Here is a 20,296-nt window from a genome sequence, read left to right as displayed (position 1 = left end):
GGACAGACTTTAGCATAGATTGTTTAGATCCCGAATAGAAAGTGTTCACAGGTTCTTGGAACTGAAGTAGCTGGTCACAGGTAACCAACCAAATGGAGTGAAATCCATCTGTGAAGACAGTGTCACATCATCCTAATCTCCAACCCTCCAGCCTTTATCAAGTCACCAGTCATTTTCCCCACTGAAGCCGTGATTCCAGGTGAATGTGCTCACATATATGCATCCGCATGCACTCGTTCACCACAAGGAACCTCGGTGCCTTTTAGAGTGACTTCATCCACAGGATCAGCTCCCAGAGAAAGCTCTCGTACTTAGGGGGGCTTTCAAGGCAGAGAGGCTCAGGGGAATTCTAAGTGTCTCACTGTAGCACCATAACGTCATTTCCATGATAATGGATCTTTCCCAGCTCCCAGGGGCTTCCTAGGAAAAGCTTAATGCTTCAGTGGCTACATGTATGTGTTTTCAGACATGCACACCCTTCCTCCATTAATGAGGGCATCCATCAGTGGGCCTGACAGATCCCCTTTTAGTGCAACAGAAGGCTCTGGAGTGGTTGTCAAAACATCAGATACAAATGGGGAAACAAGTCCCAGATCAGGTCCCAGAGGCCCCTCTTCTAATTAGAGGCAGAGACAGGTCTGGGCTGGATCGTCAGAGATACAAAACTCTGGGGAAGTTCAGCTCCAAATGTAGTATTCAGGGCTCAGACCCACCTTTCTAAGGTGGATTCAAAGCCCTGAACTTTGGGGAAGTTCAAATGCAGGTCCAGCTCTGATCTTCTTGGGTCAGGCTCTACACCAAGATGAATGGGAAAATGGACTCCAGAATAGCCTGGGGAAGTTCTATTCCCATCTCTAATTGTAGATAATGCAAACAATGCAGCAATCTCTCTGTCCATTATGCAGCCTTGCCAAGTGTTGACTATACCTTGGCCCCACCTTGAGCTCTTCTATTGATCATGTTCCCATTTTTGCCAGACATTTTCAAGGGGGCTAACATAGGCCCGGATGAGGCCCAACATGTGAGAAGTGCCCACTTCCCATGTACGCATGACTTGAATCTTGTTCTGAGACATGTACTTCCCTTTTCCAGATAAGACTCCTTGGGATGGCTCAGTACCAACGAGAACCATTTTAAACAGGTTTTCTCCCTGCTAACCTCCTCTCCTCTTCCTCCTGCACCCTGCAGTCCAAGCACGGATTTACACATAAACCAGATACTGAGATGAATTTTGGGGGATACCAGATGGGTCAGCTCACCATAACATCAGACAGATGCCAGCAGATCAGCATTAACATCCCTCTGGAATCCTGAAGCAATGAAAATGTCACCGAAATGAGAGAAATGATACAGTGAGCCCATAAATCCCACCCCAGCCCATTATTTCATAAACTGGACTTCCAATGGCATGACTCTGTTAGCTGATTACGTAGGTCTTGCTTCATGTCACTGGGTCACTGTACTTTGTTCTGGATGCAGGTCCATTCTGATTGTCCCCTGGATGTAGCAATAAAGGGGGAGAGAAAAGGCTCTGAGCTTAGATGTGACTGATCCCCTCTCTTGTCATCTGATGAAATAAACAAAGATGGGTCTTTCCATTTCCACAGCTAGCTTCAGTGGTACTCGCGTTCTTGGGGAACTTTCAAGCATCGCCTATGAAGCGTCTCTGCGGGGCCATAAGGAATGAATCCTATGGTTTGAAACACACAAGGGCACTGCCAACACTTGCTGCAGCAGAACTGTGAAGTCCTGTCTTGCAGGCAGTTAAGTGTCCTCAGCTGGCCTTCCTGGTGCTAGTTTGCAGAGTACATACACAATAGCAAAGCACATTTGTATGGTGCCTTTCCTCCTGAAGGAACCGTAAATACTTTACAGGCTGTATAATCAATAGAATATGATTTATCCAAACTCCTCTTATCCAAAACATCCATCATTTGAAACAAGAGAACATCCGTTACCCTGCAGCACTCACACTAGAAATCTAAATAAATTCTACACTCTCTCTACTAGTCAGATAAACAGGGGTCTGGTGCAGAGGGGCTTCTCATCCACCAGTGTGATGCAACCACTTCTGAGATGAAATGCAGCAGGTATTCTGCACCAATAACAAATTAATGAAGACTGGATTCAGTTGAATCCACAGAGGGGTTCCGCTAATTTGGCAGAATGGAATAATCCAGTTTGGAATTTAGCCAGGCAATCTTGCATGAAAAACTTTGTAAAGGAAAGAGCTGTGAGAGAGAGAGATGGAGGGCATCCACTGATAAAGGGAGTTAAAAAGAGAAGATGATTTGAATAGCAGCAATCAGGGCATTGTGAAGCTGGGGGTGGGCTCTAGCTGCTGAGACTCAGCGTAAATGCAAACAAGCAGGATTGGGGTTCAAAATACAGTTTGGAGCTGTTTGATAAATAATTAAAGCCAGCTCACTTGTGACGAGATAGCAGCCTTGCTGGGAGATGGAGAAGAAAGTGGGGAGCTGGCACACGTAAATATGCAGAGGGTTATTGAAACTCAACCCCGCTCCTTCTATGATGAGAGCTCCTGCCCAGTCACGTACACTTGGAACTAGTGTTTGTTTAAGCTACACACTCAAGAAACGCAGAATGAAATTTCCTTTCATTCGAATGCAGCGTCTATATTTTATAAAGCAGAAAAACGTAAAATGCAATTAAAATGAGAGAAGTGACAGATCCACAGATCTGCTCTCCATGCATCACCAAGCCTTATCTGGTGACCAAATGCATCTTTTTACCCCAAGAGGGAGGATGTCCCTGTGGATACAACACTGGACAAGGACTCAGGAGAGCCCTAGCCCAGTGTTTCTCAGCCTTTTCAAGTTGGAGACCTCTTATTCGAAGTCAATATTTTTCGTGACCTCCTTCCATATACTCTAACAGTAAGAGTGAAATGTGTACCAATGAGAAGCCTAGATAACTGTGTGTGTGCATGCGTGTTGCGAGAGGCTGACAGAGACTACGTGGCCTGTGCAGGGAGTGAGATCTTCTTCACTGTGCGTCATAATAAAATCTCATGACCCCCTCCCACCCCCAATTGCCTTTTGAGACTCACCGGTTGAGTAACACTGGTCTACAGGACGTGGGAGAGTCACTTGGCATGCGTTACCATAGCGCCTAAGAGTCCCAGTCATGGACTTGGACCCTACTAGGCTAGGCACTGTACAGACACAGAACAAAAAAGATGTTCCCTGCCCTAAGGAGCCTACAACAAGAGAGCACAGATTGATGCAGACAGGTCAGTTGGACAGTACAAGGAAACAGTGAAACAAGACTGGTCAGCAAGGGGGTCTCAGCATAACACTCGGGGCCTGATTCTCATTTAAAGTGAGTCCCAATTACACTATAAAAGTGGCCTAAAGCAGCTTTAATGTAAATTAGAATCAGGCTCTGAATCCCTCTGTGTTTCAGTTGCCCACCTGTAAAATGGGGATAATGACACACTTTCTTCCCACGCTTTGTCTGTCTTGTCTATTTCGACTCTAAGCTCTTTCGGGCAGAGATGGGCTCTTACTATGGGTATGTACAGCTCCTAGCATACCATGGTGCTCCGGTCTTGGTTGGGGACTGGGCGTCACCTTAATACAAATATAACAACAACATGAGCCCTGAAAAGTCACAACAGCTATGGGACAGCACGGTTCTCATCTGCTTCACACATCATTAAAATCAAAGGTCTGATCCAAACACCTGTATCCACGTTCCCCAGAACCCTGGGAAGGTTTAGATCTGGATCCAGTCTTCTCTCTCCTAAGCCCCAACAGTGTAGACTTTTGTTCCTGGTGAGCATGTAAGAGGCAGAAAGAGTCCAAGAGGCTTTTCAAATCTCACATGTGTGGCATGAGATAGATCATCTTTCCACCTTGCAAATCAAGCATGCTGGATCTGGTGTCAGTGAGCAGAAATACACATGGAACCAGCTCTGTATTCAGGCACGTGTATTTCAATTATTTACGATTTATTCGTGCAGCGGAAATGTCTCTAAGCCCCCACTGTCCTGGGCACTGGACAAGCATATAACATAGATGCTTGCCCAAATGAACTTGCAGTCTAAGTTTAAGACGAGAGCTCATCAGTGGGTACAGCAGACAGGTGGTGTGGGGAGCACATGGGAAAAGTGATAGAGCGACGAACAGTGGCTAAGCAGCAATCGCAGTATTCCACCTGTCTAGCCATTGTCAAGTGGTCTCAGTACTGGTTTATTTGGGGTTCACTTTAAGAGGGGCACCCAATACATGGCTAAGAAGCAAGCCCCTGACTGTCATTTTTTAAAAGTCACTTTTGTTAAGAAAAAAAACTTAGCTCCGTTTCAATATTCTTGTTAAAGGGAAATGGCTGGGCTAGTTAAAGCTAGTCAGACGGCAAATCGAGTTCAAAATGATGCACCAGCAGCACGACTGCGATTGCCAGGTGTGTGCAGTGGGCGTGGCAGCAGGGGTCAGGGGAATGTTGCAGCAGGAGGTTCATAAGCTGCTGCAGGCTTTTTTGATCCCACGGAGAAGCTGGAAAAGAGGGAACCGTCTTAGGGGACTAGCAAGACTGCTGCACCCACTAACCAACATCACTGCATCAGCAAATGTCCCAGTGCACCCTTGCCTCTTGTTTTAACTCCGCAGAGGCGTCAGTGAAGAGAAATACAAAAAGACCAAGTAGGTTGCAGCGAAACCTCCAAGAGGACTCCCCAAAATATCACCTCTGAGCACGACAGCTGATCCTCTCCATCTCAGTACACCTGTCGCTATGTTAACTGAGCAGGGCCATCCCACCCCGCCCAAAGGGACACTGGAGGCAACGCTTGGGCTGATTCACACACACTCACCCAGGCACATGGGGCTCTGTAAGTTATAAGACCCCATGGGACAGTGGGATGAGAATGTAATTGAGGAAAGAGAATGCTGAGGCTTTTCTTTGTTTAATTTGGTCTCCTTTGGCTCATCATGAGCTGTGGACCAGGAGGCAGGGGCAAGAGACAGTCTGACCATGAGATTAAGAAGAGAAACACAAAATCGAGAGGGGATCTGAATGGAAAATGTTCAGGGTAGCAGCAGTGCCTGGAGGTAGAGGTGGTCACAAGTTTTTTTGTCAAAACTATTTATTCAGTGAAAACGTGGATTCTCACAAAACAAATTTTCACCAAATAAATATTTTTTTTTGTCCAAAACCCCCAAACCTGAACATTTTTGCTTTTCAGTCTTTTGAGGAAAACCTGGATAATTTAAAAAAATGTTTTGTTTTTGTAGAACATGTGTGTCTGGAGGGGAATGATTTTCCAACCCCTGCCAACTCCAGGGTCATGAAAGAGTGGGAAATGGTTCTTTGGGTGTACTTCATCACGCAGTGGGATGCCCCTTAGAGGGAGCGTTCCACGTCAGAGAGACAGCCAGTGGGGATTTCCCAGCTGGATGTTAGGCTCTGGAACAGCTGGAACTGGACTGCCCAGCTGCTGCGAATAAATCCTCTTTTCTTTCTCTTGCAGGGTCCCTGTCCCTATTCCTCGATAAAGATAACCCCCACCACGACACGATGGGAGCTCCCACAGAGCTGGTTTTCATCTCATTAACCATCATCACCTTTACGGGTAAGAGGGAGCATCTCAGCCTGGGAATGCACGCCGGGCGGTGGCACTGACTAACTACCAGATATGCAGCAGCTGGGGAACCAGCTAGGTTGTTTGGATCTTCATCCAAAATGCCGAAGGTGGAATTATTTGGGGCACATGATTCACCTATTACATGGCTCACCTAGCATGAATCCTGTGTGTTCTACATATGGCTTTAACATGGCTTGTACATGTTTCTCATGTGGCGTTCATACAGCTCAGGAGCACGACTTTAGTGTCTACGGTCCGACTGCACCAGTCAGAGCGAGGGAGGGAAGGAATGTGTGGCACATTGCAAATAGGCTGCCCTCTGAGTTCACTATCAATTAAATTCACCCCTCTGCACCACTTATGTCCCACTTCAGCAAGTGGTGCCTAGGATGTGTTTTGGCCCCCTGCACAGGGGTGAATTTCACCCCATCAGCAGATCACACTGTTGACACAGCACCTCCTCTCGCTGCTTTTCCAGGGACGCATTTTCCACCATCCCTCTGTCGTGTAGACCCCCATTTGCTGTTAATAATGGACCACAACTGGATCTCAAGTCATTTCAGGCTGTGTTTTAAAGGGACATCCTCTCAGCAGGGAGTCCTTTCCTTCAGACAGCTGAAAATTAGATAATGTCTTTGAGCTAATTCATCCTCCCAGGGAGAGGCTGCTCTGCTGTCCTTTATAAATATCTAATTACCTTTTAATGTTCTCTGGGTCCCTAGGGAGGGGAGGGACATGGCCTGGCCTAGATCAGGAGGCAATCAACCTGTCTGGAAATAGGTATGACCCAACTATGGTGGATACAGCAAAACAGGGCTGCGCCTTACTGTTAACCAGCTGCGTTTATGAGACTTGCTCTCCACTCAGGCTGAGTCCGTAAAGAATGAGTCACTGAAAAACTCTATGAGGCTATTTTCTAGTGACCTTTAACTTATGATGCAACCAATTTCAATAACCAAGCTTGTGAGGGGACTAGCACCTCGCAGTGAAACATCTCAAGTGGGCCAAGCAGGAGATTCAGGACTCTGGGGGTCCATTCCCAGCTCTGCCGCCGACTCCCTTGGGACCAGGGGCAAGTCTCTTCCCCGCTCTGTATATTGGTCAAATGATGGTGACGACCTCCCAGGAGTGCTGAGAAGATTAAAAGCTTGTAACGTGCAGAGAAAATTCTGTGATGAACAGTGTTACCAGAGTGCAAAATATGATTAAGGAGAGTCTAAAAATATCTCTGAGGCTCTTCACTGAGAAGAAGCCCTAGAAAACGCTTGAAGTCTGCTACTAACCACAGCTGTGTCTATTTGTCCCCACGAGAAAGCTTCTCTTTAAAAATAACTGCTTTGGGTTTTGGTTTGTTTTTTTGTCTGCCTGTTCACGTTTGCTATAAAACCCATTCATTTCCCCTCACGTGCCAGCCTTCAGGCTGGGGGCAATGCCATAAAGCAACAAATACAAACTCTCTGTGCTTTATAATGGAATTGATGCTGACGCAACTTTGAACTGGATAGCACGACTGCAGCATTGACGCTCTCCTCCTGTTCCTCCCGTGCAGTGCGCAGGACCAAAGAATCCAACCTCCCAGACAGCTGATCTTTCCAGATTTGGCATTCAGCATATTCTGAGCACCAACAAGAAAAATCAAACTGGCAGAAATCAGCTGGCTCGGCAACACGGGGTGGGGCTGGTGCAGTCCCCTCCCCTGCTCACTGCAGTGGCAAAGGAGTTGAGACTATAGTTTTGTCTATTTTCATAATACACGATGTAGCTTTTTTAATATTGATAGAGGTCGCTATGCCTGTGGTGTGCTGTGGCTCAGAGAGTGAAATATTACAATTCCTAAACCAGTGTCTGGAATCTCTCTGGGTGCTCCAGTTTCCATCTTTTTCTATTTATTCTGATGTCTGATTTATTTCCTCAAGTGAGTTCCACTCTGCTCAGATGCAGCATTTGAGACACAGCTTTTCTTGCCCCATTTCACCAGCTGGATGGCCTAGGGCAGCAAGCTGAGAGGTCAAGTAAGGTAGCAGCTGTTCCATTTTTCATGGGACATTCCCAGTTTTGACTGGATCATCCTGCTTCCTGCAAACTAAGCTTGCAGGACATGACTGTGTTTCAAAATGTCCTCAGGGCTTGAAAATTTGCAGCTGGACATCATGACCCAGCAATGCAACCTCCTGCTGTTGCAACAAGAAGACATTGTCCCAAAGGACGAAGATTTACAAATGACAGGTCTAAGGTGGAGTGATGTGCCCAGGGTCCTACAACGGAGTCAACGTGGCTCAGGCAGGCTTAGAATTTTCTCCTGGGCTCCCAGGCCTTCGCCCTAATCCATCTGGAATGTCAATGTCTTATTTTTTAACCTTGATAGGCTTGTGTTGGTGAACAATTGAGATCTGGCCATTTCACCCAGACACCTGGGAATCATGGACACAAATTTGCCTGAACTTCTTGCACTGTTCACATATAGAAAATCAATGCTTGACCTCTGCAGTTCATAACCACTGCAGAGAAGGGCAGTAGAGGACAGCAAGAGTGTTTTGGCAGAATTAGAAGAAAAGATTAGCCAGGCTCGGCTTGTGTAGCGTGGACACACGGAGCAATGCATTTGAGTATTAATACCATGGCTTTCGGGTGATAAATAAATAGAAATAATTTGCCATTCATTACTTATTAAGTTCTAATGACTTAAATGGAAATGTGGTTGCTTAGTTGTTAAGCCTCAGTACGTTTGCTTTTTACTATTGGAATGGATTAACACACAACAGTCTTATTAATTCTGCATTAAACCCGGATTATTTTATCCACTGCCCAGCAGTGGTAAGATCAGCACAGAGCGATTTCTTGCTGAGAGCAGCTCAGTGTGTCTGCTACTGGCATGGTCAGGAGGAGAGACTTTCACTTTTGGGAAGGGACTATTCCAGCAGCAAAGTGGGGGGCATCTACATAGATTTGGGGAAGGGGCTATGAAGCCCCACAATACCACTGCCCTGATTTCACCATCTGTAGGCCAGTTTGTGATGCCAGTGTGGCTCCTACCAATGTGAGTAACATGGGGTGTGTGTGTGTGTGTGTGTCACAACCTGTCCTTGTGTGTTTGGCCACTGATACCCATACATCATAAAGGGCCCGGTTTGAGTCCAGCTCACTTGCAGCAGCACGTCCAAGCACTGTACTGAGGCTCAGTGTGGGGACTCAGGTAATTGGTTAATGCTCAGGCACCAGTCCACAGACACAGCAGTAAGCAGCCAGCTGTTCAGAGAGGACTTAGCCAATTAGCGAGTCCCTCTCCCCTATTGCCCCCGTCCCTGTATGCCATGGCAGCTTAGACATCAAACAAGAACCCTATGAACCAAAGGTAAAGGGCGTCCAAGCCCAGACGAATCCTGCTGGGCCTTTCCCAGCTGGAATTCACTCTTGCATAAAACATCAAACTTATCAGAGGCGCTTCATTGAAACAGGGGTCCCACGGCATCCCGCAGGGAAGGAGACAGAGTGACGGCTGGCGAGATAGCATAGGGTAGATATTAAATCAAACACAAAGCCCTCAAGAGCTTCCGCCGATCCCATTCAGATGGCAAGGGTGGCTGAGCTCTCCCTGGCTTATCAGTTATGGGGCAGACAGGCCTCACACTGAGGAGCTCGCTGTCCACTTCAGCTGGTGGGTGGGTGACAATTGCGCGGGGGAAGGACACAAAATTGATGGTTATCTCACTAGTTGCTTGTGCTGTTAAGAATAAAAATCAGTCTGAAATATGTTTTTATATTACTGGTTTTATTACGCATGCCCCGGTGGGTGGTTCTGTCAGTGTTTCCATTTGTCTTGATAACAAGGTTGAATTCCTCCGTCTCACTTACGACATCATACTTTGCGCTTTTTATCCAAGGAGGGTAAGAGACATCACCTCCATTTTGCAGAAGGGGAAACTGAGGCACAGAATAGTGACCTGACTTGCCCAGAGCTGGGCACAGAAAACAGGTCAACTGATTCCCAGTGCAACTCCCTATCTAGTAGTCACACTCAGTCTCTGAATACTGAAGTGTCCATGAAATCTACAATAAATCTAATAGAGAGGGCCCCCTCCCCATCATGAAACAAAGAGGTGATGGAATTTAAGAGGGGCAAACCAGCAGCAATCAAGTCAGGTGGCATTCCTTTATGTAAAGGGTAGCTGGAAAAGGGAACAAAGCAGGAAGCATCAGGTGCTGCCCCAAGAACCATTCCACAGGAAGGCAAACACCACTTCTACACCAGTAACCTATCACTAAACCTGCAAATCTCATGAAGCACCCTGGGACAGATTTTTAAAGGTGTTTGGGTGCCTAAAGATACAGAAGTGCATAGTAGGGTTTTCAGAAGTGCCTTCGTGCCTAACTCACATTGATTTCAATAGGCCTCTGTCTGCATCTATAAAAATCTTTACCTTTAAAAATCTGGCCCCTACCTTTGCTCAAGGAGCATCCCTCTGAGATTTACTGTTTCTTACTCAAAAATGTCCAGTGTTTGATCCAGATCAGAAGTCAAAAAATACCCACAATTTATTTCCACTGAGCAAATGGCTCAGTTTTGATCTCACCTAGTTTTTTACGCCAGGGTAACTTCACTGGTAAAATCCACTCCTGATTTATGCTGCTGTAAGTGAGACCAGAATCCAGCCCATTGGATCTGAACACAGCCAAGCAAACTTAACACCCCCCCCTGCTGGTAAGCAAAACAGACCTAACAATTACTGCCTGTTTAGTGACTGCAGGGTCACTTTGCATGGCAGATGGGAACGGCAGGTTTCAAGTTCTAGAAAGAGGTGGTGACACAGATGATTTACCCAGTGCCCGAAAATGAGTCAAAAGCAGAGCTGAGAACAGAACCCTGGTCCCCTGATCTAACTCCTGCCTACCTACTTCTCAGGCAGGGGGTGAATTGGAGGAATTAATGAGGTAATGTTCGTACAACAATATAAAGACGTAAGTTGCATCACAAAGCTGACATTGTCAGTGTCGGGGCCAAGAATAAAACTCAGAGGTTCCCAGCTCCTAGTCCTGTGGCCAGTCCACTGCTCCATGCTGCATTCACCTGTCATTACTGCTCTTTGCATGCTAATCTAACATGTTAACCATTTGTTGTTTCCTAAGTCATGTTGCCCACTCCCAAATCGCGCTGGCAAAGAGAGAGAGAGAAGAGACTGTGCGAGATGCACACACATGTCAAAATACAACCATCCCAACACCGGGGATAGATTTGTTTGGGCTGTGCTGTCTAGTGGCTGGGGTTTTCAGGTTACGATGGCTTTTATTTTGCATGGTTCCCCTGCTATCGGGGAGAGACTGTGAATCCAGAAATTAACGTTGTAAGAAAAGCTCAACATCTGGACTAGAGAGGAGCCTGAGATGCAAAGTTCTAACCCGGAGTTGAACTCTCCAAAGTCCAGAGGAGTTTGGTTGTGGGGTTTTGGTACAGGCCTCCTCTCTAGCTGGACTTGTCTCCCTTTTAAAAATGGTTTGACAAAAGCTTGCTCCACAACCCCTCCTGGAGAAGCTGAGCTCAGCAGGATTTCTCTCATGCTGCTCCCTTGCAGGGCGGTGCCCAGCACACGGTACCATAAGGAACTATGGGCCAATCTTTGAAGATCAACCAGTCAACACCCTCTTTCCTGAAGGCTCAACAGAAGAGAAGATAACTTTGGCTTGTCGAGCAAGAGCCAGCCCTCCTGCAACTTACAGGTGAGGTTACCTGCTCCCATTTGTCTGTCCTGTATCCCTAAATGCCAAGCTGCTGCAGCGATGGGCATTTATAAATGCCTTAGGGAGACAGATCATAGAAACACCTACACAACTGCAGTGGGTTTGAACTACAGCAGAGGAGGAGCCTCCCATGTCTAGACCAGTACTAGCTGCCTTATTGTGCTGCGGGGTGTACTTATGAAGAGTCCTGCAGGATTGGCTTTAGTACACAAAGTCTTGCCCTGCTAGGTCACTGGTTTGAATGGCTTTAGTACACAAAGTCTTGCCCTGCTAGGTCACTGGTTTGAATCCAGCCCAGGTTGGTAATGACTCCAAGTTGTTAGCACCTGACGACAGTTTGTAGAACCTATGTAGAATGACTGGGGGCATTTTCTAATGGATGATTGTTCATATCACAGAAGTCCCCACACTGGCATTCTCAGCAGAGAGGGATATAGAGTCAAGCTCTCTCAGCCGCGAAGGGTGACTGAGCCACTGCCTGGGTCCTATTGCCCTTCTAGGTCAGGATTGGAGCCTGGTAGCAGGGCAGCTTGCCCTAGGGCCGTCAATTAAAAATTCCCCAGAGCTGCCCACCCAGCACTTTCCACAAGCATTACATTCACACACCACCATTTATTTAAAAGAAAATCATGAATACGGACAGGTGCTGCCTCTCCTGCCCTACTGCATGTTGTCCCAGCACGTCCGTCCTAAATCACCGTGGGCCTTTTAGTCTCAGTTCAACTCTATCCCAGTCATGACACAGAAATACTCCATCCCACCAAAACGTACAGCTGAAATTCACTTGGGATCAGAGGGACAAGGGGCAGACGCTATGGGCCTTTCTGAAACTCTGGGGCTTCTATGCTTCTTTCCTACCCATAGCAGTAGAGGCGGCTGAGAGATAATCCACTGTGTGCCTACTGGCACCACCCTAGCATAGTAAATATTGACTTCATCTAGCACTAGATACAACTGACCTTCCAATGCACGATGGTGTCCCCCTCATACCAGGGGCTGGTCAGTATGCATTGGTATCAGCCTGATGTGAACATGTAGCTGTGATCGTTGTTTCCTCCTCTCTGATCCCCCAACCGTGTTCTGGGCAGGTGGAAGATGAATGGCACAGAAATGAAGATGGAGCCGGATACCCGTTACAGGCTAGTTGGGGGCAACTTGGAGATAAGCAACCCAGTAAAAGCGAAGGATGCTGGGTCTTATCAGTGCCTGGCATCTAACCCCATGGGCACGGTCGTGAGCCGAGAAGCCTACGTCCGCTTTGGCTGTAAGTCACCTGTTCATCTCCACAGTGCAAACGGAATGCAGCCGCACTAGCAAAGGGGGTAAATCAAACCTCCCACTGTTGACACAGGAAGATAAGGGAGATGTTTCCATAGCCCCCCGTTGTTAGTGAGTTGGATGCAAAAGGCTTCCATGCCACTGTCTTTCTACCACCTTTTGCTTTTCAAGATACATTCATTCAGTGCCATGAGGGCAGCCAACACAAGGGCCATTTATGCCTCTGTTGGGAGTAGTAAAATATGCATGAATATCAACCTTTGCCTTTTCAGTGCTGGAAATCACACTGTACCCAACATCATCCCCTCGATTAAATCTTATAGACCCTTCCACTAATGGGAAAGGAACTGGCCATGCTTGGTGGTGCAGTTAATTCAATGCACTACCAGGAAAGGGGTGCTGGGAATGGTCTTTGGAGCTCCATCTGCAAAGCCAATGGAAATCCAGGTGTATTGCTGAAGAGATGAATGCATGGGCCTGGAGGGGGCTGGGAAGGAGTTGCATCGTTCTCCAGCGCCTCCTGCTGGCCAGTCTGTGGGGCAGTGCTGGCTGCATTCTTGCAAAGACAGCTAATGATCCTGGCTCCCTGCAGGAGGTAGTCACTGTGTGAGCAACACGCCTCACTGCCCTGCCGCAGTGCAGTTCTCCCCCCTTTAATTCTCTTGGAAATGACATGAGCCATGCTCACTCCAGAACCACACAACATGCCTCTCACGCTGGGGCATGACAAAACCTGATTCAAATGAAACTTATTCCCTCTGCAGCTGCGATGGCTGTTCACCTGCTGGTTTCACTGTGCATGTTTAGTTTTGCAGGAATTCTCCACAGAAGAGCGAGACCCCGTGAAGATTACAGAGGGATGGGGGTCGATGTTCACCTGCAGTCCCCCTCCACATTACCCAGGTAATGCACTAGAGCAAAGGGGATATCAAAAGTAACTGGTTTGAGGGATTGCAGGTGATGTTTGAAGTGGCCTCATGCAGTGAGACAGGACCAGACCATAGGTTTGGCCCTTTCTTGCTGAGCCTTTGTCTGGGAATTCTAGAAGAGCCAATTTTCAAGAGTTACTTCTGATGTCAAGTCCCATGAATCAAAGGAGTCATGTGATGGGGCTAGAGACCTGGAGAAGATAAACACCACCCATAGAGAAACTTAGGGTCAGACTTGTGTCAGCATGGGAAGTAACCTTCTTGGCTCAGCCTGCTCTGGAAGTGGTCTAGGTGAACCAACATTTCTCACACGTCACCTTCAACTCTTTCCCATGCAGGCTTGTCCTATCGATGGCTCCTGAATGAGTTTCCCAACTTCATCCCAGCAGATGGAAGGCGCTTTGTCTCCCAGATGACAGGAAACCTTTACATTGCCAAGACAGAGGGATCGGACCTGGGCAACTACTCCTGCTTTGCCACAAGCCACATCGACTTCATCACGAAGAGTGTCTTCAGCAAGTTTGCCGGACTCACCCTTATTGCGGAGGGTCAGTGCTCTAGGGCTACTGAGTGGGAACATGGTGCTTTCTAGAAGCTGATTCTTATAGAGAGAGGGAACAGCTCTCCAAGATAAAGTAGGAAAGAGGGAGACTGGATGGCTCAAGCCTTTCCTCTCTGGGTCCCTGGTTGAAATCCTGGCCCAGTCAGTAGTTACTGATGGTTATTGCAATCTGCCATTCAGTGGCCTATCAGAAATGCATTTAGAGGGTCTCAAGTTGGTTGCTGGCACACAAAAGCATCACCACAGTGGCGCTACCTTGCAGTCCCAACGTCTCATTTATTGCAGTTGTAGGAGCGGGAGACTCTTCTCTGCAGCCCACAACACCTACTGACCCTGGCTGCCTCCACCTCCAACACCACCAAGACTCTCCCAGGCAGCAATGGGGGTTGGTCTGCAAGGGGCCTTCTCATGGGTCATGCACAATTGCAGCTGCTCAAAGGACTGCAAGGGCTACTCCCTCCCTACCTCTCTGGTACCACTCACTGCCCCAAAAGAGGGGATGCGGAGGCGAAACCCTGACTCCACACATGCCTGCAGAACTGGCTAGCTGCACATGGGGGAATTAGCTGCACCGCACCAGTGGGTTTTATACCAAGCACACTGACATGACAAACCTTCCACAATGTAGCAGGAGGACAGACAAATTAAAAGGCATAAATGAGAGAGAAGAGGTTTGAGAACAGATGGAGATTTGAGGAGGAGGAGATACAGGGAGGCTGTGCCAGGTGGCAAGAGCTGCAGAGGAGGAGGCTCTCTGCCCAGCCCTGGTGAGGCTATCTACAGTTACAGAGCAGGAGCCAAGGCTAAACAAGGTGAAAGAGCCGGATAGGAAATAAAGAGCAACAGGTGACCTGTGGCTGATTGGAACAAGTCCGGGGGGGGGGGGGGGAGGAGTCTTAAAAATCACGGACAACAGTTTTAAGCTGGACTCAGAAATGAATGGGGAGCCAACATAGGATACGCTGCAGAATCCTGTAGGTGGTTTCACAGTGACTACAATTGTCATTCCCACAGACAGTGGCACTTGTGGTTGTCACAGAAACAAGGTCTTTGACTCAAGATTCAATGGGGAAAATTTTATGGCTTGATCCAAAGCCTATTGAAGTCAATGTGCTTTGGATCAGGCCTTTAGTTTGCTTAAGCAGCTGGAGATGTTGGGGAAGAGAAAGTGGAAGGAGAGAGAATCTGGAATTGGAACATTTTCCTTGGAAAACGCTTTCTATCTGCAAGGATTTTGGCGATGGTAGGAAAGTTCCAGGATGTCGTTTCTTTTCAGAACAGATTTAAGGCTCCTGCTTTTCGTAAAAAGCAAAATTATCAAACTACCTAAAGATACAAAGTAAACTGCACGAGCCCCACGGTCAAAAGTGTGAGCCACTGAGATTGCCAGCTGCAGTGTTTCATCATTAAGAATTTAGGAGTCTCACATAGGGGGAGAAGAGCTCATCCTGTTTCCATTAGGAGGATGCATCCGTAGGGATGGGGCTACACTTCAGAAGCAATAAGAGATGGAAGATGGTGCAGAACGCAGCAGCAGCTCACTGACTTAGCGGGGTGACTTGCTGACGGCATATGACACCAGTTCTCCACGATCTGCACTGGCTGCCCATTGGTCCCTGAGAGGAGTTTAAAATGTTGGTTATATGATTTATAACACCTTAAATGGCTGGGACCAGCCTACATGAGGGACCACCTCTCCACCCATGACGCATTACCACAGCTCAGTCAGCAGCGTGCCTGAGCTGGTTCCCCCTTGGTATAAAAGAGAGGGGGCAACTGGCAGGGTGTTCTCTGTGAAGGCTTTGGGACTCTGGAACTTGACAAAATCCATCCTCCCACCCCCTGAAGTTGATGACCTTATGGGCAGGCTGCAAAGGACATCTATTTGAAAGGGGGTTTTGCAGAGGGCTGAGGGTATGTATCCCATAATGAGGAGCGGATGAAATGGGGTCTCTGGAGTTGTCCGGCTGACTGAGTTCCTGTTGGAATGATTATTTTAATGCTTCTGGGATTTCACTGTATTGTGCGATTAATGAACATATCGGGGGCACCTACTGCATGGGATAGGCATCTTTTTATCATTTTAAATCTAAATAAATACAATTATCCCTGTTTCATAGATGGGAAACTGAGCCACAGAGAAGTTAAGTGACTCGCCCAGCATCATGAAGTGAATCTGTGGCGAAGCCAAGAATAGAACGCAGGGCTCTGCTTTAACTACTAGACAATGCTCGAGCAGGCTCTGGATGATAGCTGGAAGGCAGTGCAGCAGCTGCTGTCTTTGAGACTTAAATATGTGCTTTTAGGAGGTGAATCCTTGCAGGGACCTTTGCCTTTTAATGCTTTGTGTGTACAGTTCTAAAAGCCCAGCAACCTCCTTACCAATGTTTTTCTTTCAGCAGATGCCAGACAGTATGCACCCAGCATTAAAGCCAAGTTTCCTGCCGACACCTATGCCCTGGCTGGGCAGCAGGTGACTCTGGAATGTTTTGCCTTTGGAAAGTGAGTATTCTTGGTCCTTTTTGTTCCACCCTTTGATGGTGGCAGCAGCATTGGAAGAAAGTCACAGACCCTCGGGCCCTCATAATGATGGGTAGAAAGAACAGCCTCGCTGCTTTAATTCCCAGTGCAGAGTAGGGCGAGGGGCCAAGCCACCATTTCAAAAGGTGGAGATTCTGTCCTGTCCACCACGCTGAGGGTGCGGGGGGTAGCTGTGGAAGGCAATTACGCTGCACTATATTTTGCTGCACTGGATTGGATTATATGTTGCACTGCGCATTAGACCCTGCAGTTTTGCTTCACTGCGTTTGCTTTTACATAGCCCCGTCCCTCGGATAAAGTGGCGAAAGGTGGACAGCTCACAGTCCTCCAAGTGGATCTCCAATGAGCCCCTCCTGCAGATCCAAAACGTGGACTTTGAAGATGAAGGCACTTACGAGTGTGAGGCTGAAAATGCTAAGGGAAGAGACACCTACCAGGGCCGCATTATTATTCAGGGTAAGGCCCTTAAACAGGTCCCTTCCCAAAGCACAAGGAGCCCCAGGCAGTGAGCTGAGCCCTGGGGAGGGAACTGGTTGCATCTGAACCAGCCCTAATCAAACCCACAACAGAACCCTACTAAACACATGCCCAGCTTTCTGGTTTCCCCTTTCTTTCAACACAGCTGAGCTCTAGTAGGGATGAATGAAAACCTACCAAAGAGTTATCTCTTGAGCAACTAACAGAGAGATGAGATAACAGAGCTAGAACCCCAGCTGGGTGTATCAGATTCAGCTCTCAGTCCAAACCTCCCCAAAGAACAGGGGTATTTGTATCCAGGGTCACAGACTGAATCCACTATACAAGTCTGACAGAGCTATAATCAAGTCTCCAACCCAGATCCAGCCTTCCCCACCTCTCAGCGCTGATTGGATTTAGGGCTCCTTTTCATTTCTAGAGAGAGGAGTCACCGTGTTCTTACTCTTATCTGGACTTTCCCATAATGCGGTAGGAATAGTTTGGATGAGGGTTGTGGGCTGGGGGACCCACAGGCTACAGCTACGCTAGGAGTTAGGGGTGTGATTCCTCTGCTCGTGCACGCACGCTCATACTAGCTCGAGACGGGAGTGTAGCTGTGGTAACACGGTTAGTGGCAGTCAAGGCATGGCTGAGCCATGCCAAGTACATACCCACCAGTTTCGGGCGGGTTTGTACTCTGCACAGCCTCTGCTCCTGCTACCCGTGCAACCGTGGCTCTGCTGCTATTGATCCTGGCATTAGCCCGATGAGAGCTAGCACGAGTGCATGGCCATGTGTAAGGGAATCACAGCCCTCACTCATACTGTAGGTGCAGCCAGAGAGAAGAATCGGCCTGGCCTCTGCACACAGGAGGCAAAGGCTATTGCTATGGGGTAACGTGCAGTGATATATCACTCCATTCCCATGGCTGTGCCACCGTGTGCCTGGCATGAGCAGCCTCCCACCTGACCTTCTGGGCTCCTACATCGCTCTTGCCCCTTTGCAGCTCAGCCAGAGTGGCTGAAGGTGATCACAGACACGGAAGCAGACATTGGATCTGACTTACGCTGGAGCTGTGCAGCAGCTGGCAAGCCAAGGCCTATGATCAGATGGCTCCGGAACGGGCAGCCATTAACCTCTCAGGTACCACAGCCCTTGCTTGGAACAGTGAAGGGTGCACCTCTCCCAGTACACGTGTCCCTGACCTGCAATAGACCCTACTGTTCCAGTCCTAGAGCCCCACGTAGTTCTGCCAGTTCACCTCAGTCCTCACCTGTAACATCCCCTCCTCTTTTGGCTCCATGACCCTGCCCAGCAGACTGCCAACTGCACTGATGTGGGTGATAGTTTTACCCGCTCCCCTCCCGCCCCGAAGGGAAGTTGGTGAGACTGCCAAGCTCATTTCACATGTTTATTCCCATCATGCCATTCTCCAGTCACTCTCCACTGTTACCAGCAGCCCTGGGACCTTACATCCAGGCCTTGGGGCAGGAAAGCCTCCTCAGAGAGTGGTGCTTACCTCAGACCAGTCACTGATCAGTCAGTACATACCTACATACCTTCACTGCACTGGCAGTCGGCTACCACAGTGATGAGAGCCCTGTGAATGCTTGGCTAAAAAGGCATTTGATAGACAGAAAAACTACATAAACTTTGGAACAAGCCAGCATAGGAGCGGAAATGAAACTCGGCTTTGAACACCTGGTTCTTGAGTCTTGTTTTTTTGTTCCCATCTAATCCGCTGGTGTTCCTGTTTGCACAGAACCGCATCGAAGTGAGCAGCGGAGAGCTGAGACTTTCCAAGCTAGCCCTGGAGGACTCTGGCATGTATCAGTGTGTAGCTGAGAACAAACACGGCACAGTATATGCAAGTGCTGAATTAACAGTGCAAGGTAACTCATCATTTTCCCAAGGGTCCCCCGGGTTTCCAAGGGCTATCTAGACACTGCAGGGTTGTAGACACAGTCCGAACACATTTACCGTATTCATACGCTACATTTTTCATCTCAGTCCTTTACAAGCACACAAGAACCACTTACCCACCACAGAAATGCAGCACCTCTGGGATAGGGCACAACTATTACGTGGTTGTGTACATGTACTTCTCCTAAAAGATAGACTGTTCTGGAGGGTTAACTCCTCTGCTTCGCCTGAGAACAGACACTGCACCAACTACAGCAGTGTGGTGTGGTCACCAAACTGCACGACAATAGAAGTATCACAATCCCCCCCCCCGCCAGCCACTACGCAGTTTTCCCTTGACCTCGGAACGGGGGCTGAGAAAATAGTTCAGCACCCATGACCCAGTCAGTCTGTTGTGGCTGGCAGCAAAGGGGAACTGGGCAGATCCCAACCTCATTTCACAGAGACCAAACAGCGATCACAAGATGCTGTCTTGGTGTTGATACTGGTCTGAGCTGGATTTGAACCAGCAGCTTAGCAGTGAAATGCTCTAAGCAGCAGCTGTTTAACAGCAAGTAAAGCAGAATTTCCGATCCAGTTGAAAGGGGAAATTTTAGGGGACATTAGGTATTTACACCGATTGGAATTTTGCTCAGGACACTGAAGCGAACATCCCCATCCTCTTTGAAATTGGCTGGTTGTGGGTCTCGGCAAAGACCTTGCGAGCATTAAGGTCATATCCCCATTGCCAAGCGTGCTACATCGGAATCAGGTAGCACCTCTCATGGTTGATGATGGAACAGCCAAATCAATCCAGCAGTCATTGAGCAGTGAAGGAATCGCTCATCCATCATGCTATTGTTATACTGCTATTGTCATGCAGTTTGGTAACACACCAGAATCCAGTTACGCTGCAGCTTTACCATGCTCATAGATCAGTATTTGAGAAGATCCCTTAATCCTCTTTTCTTCTTAGCTTTAGCACCAGATTTTCGGCTAAACCCCGTGAAGCGGTTGATACCAGCAGCCCGAGGTGGGGAGGTCATCATCCCGTGCCAGCCCAGAGCAGCACCAAAGTCCATTGTGCTCTGGACCAAAGGAACTGAGCTCCTGATCAACAGTAGCAGGTACTAGCACCAAGTCTGCTTCTAGCTAGGAACAACAACAGCTAAAAATATGTTTTCCTTGCAGAAGACCACCCAGCTGTTAATTAGTGGCCCTCTAGTTAGCACCCTTTACTATCATGCTAGATCTGGGTCAATTTGCTAGGCCCTGGGAATGTGAAAGCCT

The 20,296-nt window shown here is 48.0% G+C and overlaps 2 protein-coding genes across 4 annotated transcripts in view; one reads left to right on the top strand and one right to left on the bottom strand.

Annotated features, from left to right (window-relative positions):
* The window catches only part of RBBP5 (RB binding protein 5, histone lysine methyltransferase complex subunit), a 174,565-nt gene that overhangs the window by 98,782 nt on the left and 55,487 nt on the right, over positions 1-20,296 (bottom strand). The gene's annotated exons all lie outside the window — the stretch shown is intronic.
* CNTN2 (contactin 2) overlaps positions 1-20,296 on the top strand; it is a 44,897-nt gene that overhangs the window by 14,877 nt on the left and 9,724 nt on the right. The window contains exons 2-11 of the mRNA XM_073319998.2: positions 5,492-5,593; positions 11,173-11,317; positions 12,427-12,602; positions 13,424-13,519; positions 13,884-14,093; positions 16,510-16,609; positions 16,929-17,104; positions 18,111-18,247; positions 18,867-18,996; positions 19,983-20,133. Of these exons, the coding sequence (XP_073176099.1) occupies positions 5,539-5,593; positions 11,173-11,317; positions 12,427-12,602; positions 13,424-13,519; positions 13,884-14,093; positions 16,510-16,609; positions 16,929-17,104; positions 18,111-18,247; positions 18,867-18,996; positions 19,983-20,133 (1,376 nt within the window). The 5' untranslated portion in view covers positions 5,492-5,538. The remainder of the gene's footprint in view (positions 1-5,491; positions 5,594-11,172; positions 11,318-12,426; positions 12,603-13,423; positions 13,520-13,883; positions 14,094-16,509; positions 16,610-16,928; positions 17,105-18,110; positions 18,248-18,866; positions 18,997-19,982; positions 20,134-20,296) is intronic.

Source organism: Lepidochelys kempii, chromosome 21, assembly GCF_965140285.1.
Source record: "Lepidochelys kempii isolate rLepKem1 chromosome 21, rLepKem1.hap1, whole genome shotgun sequence".
Classification (NCBI taxonomy): domain Eukaryota; kingdom Metazoa; phylum Chordata; order Testudines; family Cheloniidae; genus Lepidochelys; species Lepidochelys kempii.
Note: the sequence above shows the minus strand (reverse complement) of the source record. Positions and strands in the feature narration are given on the sequence as shown.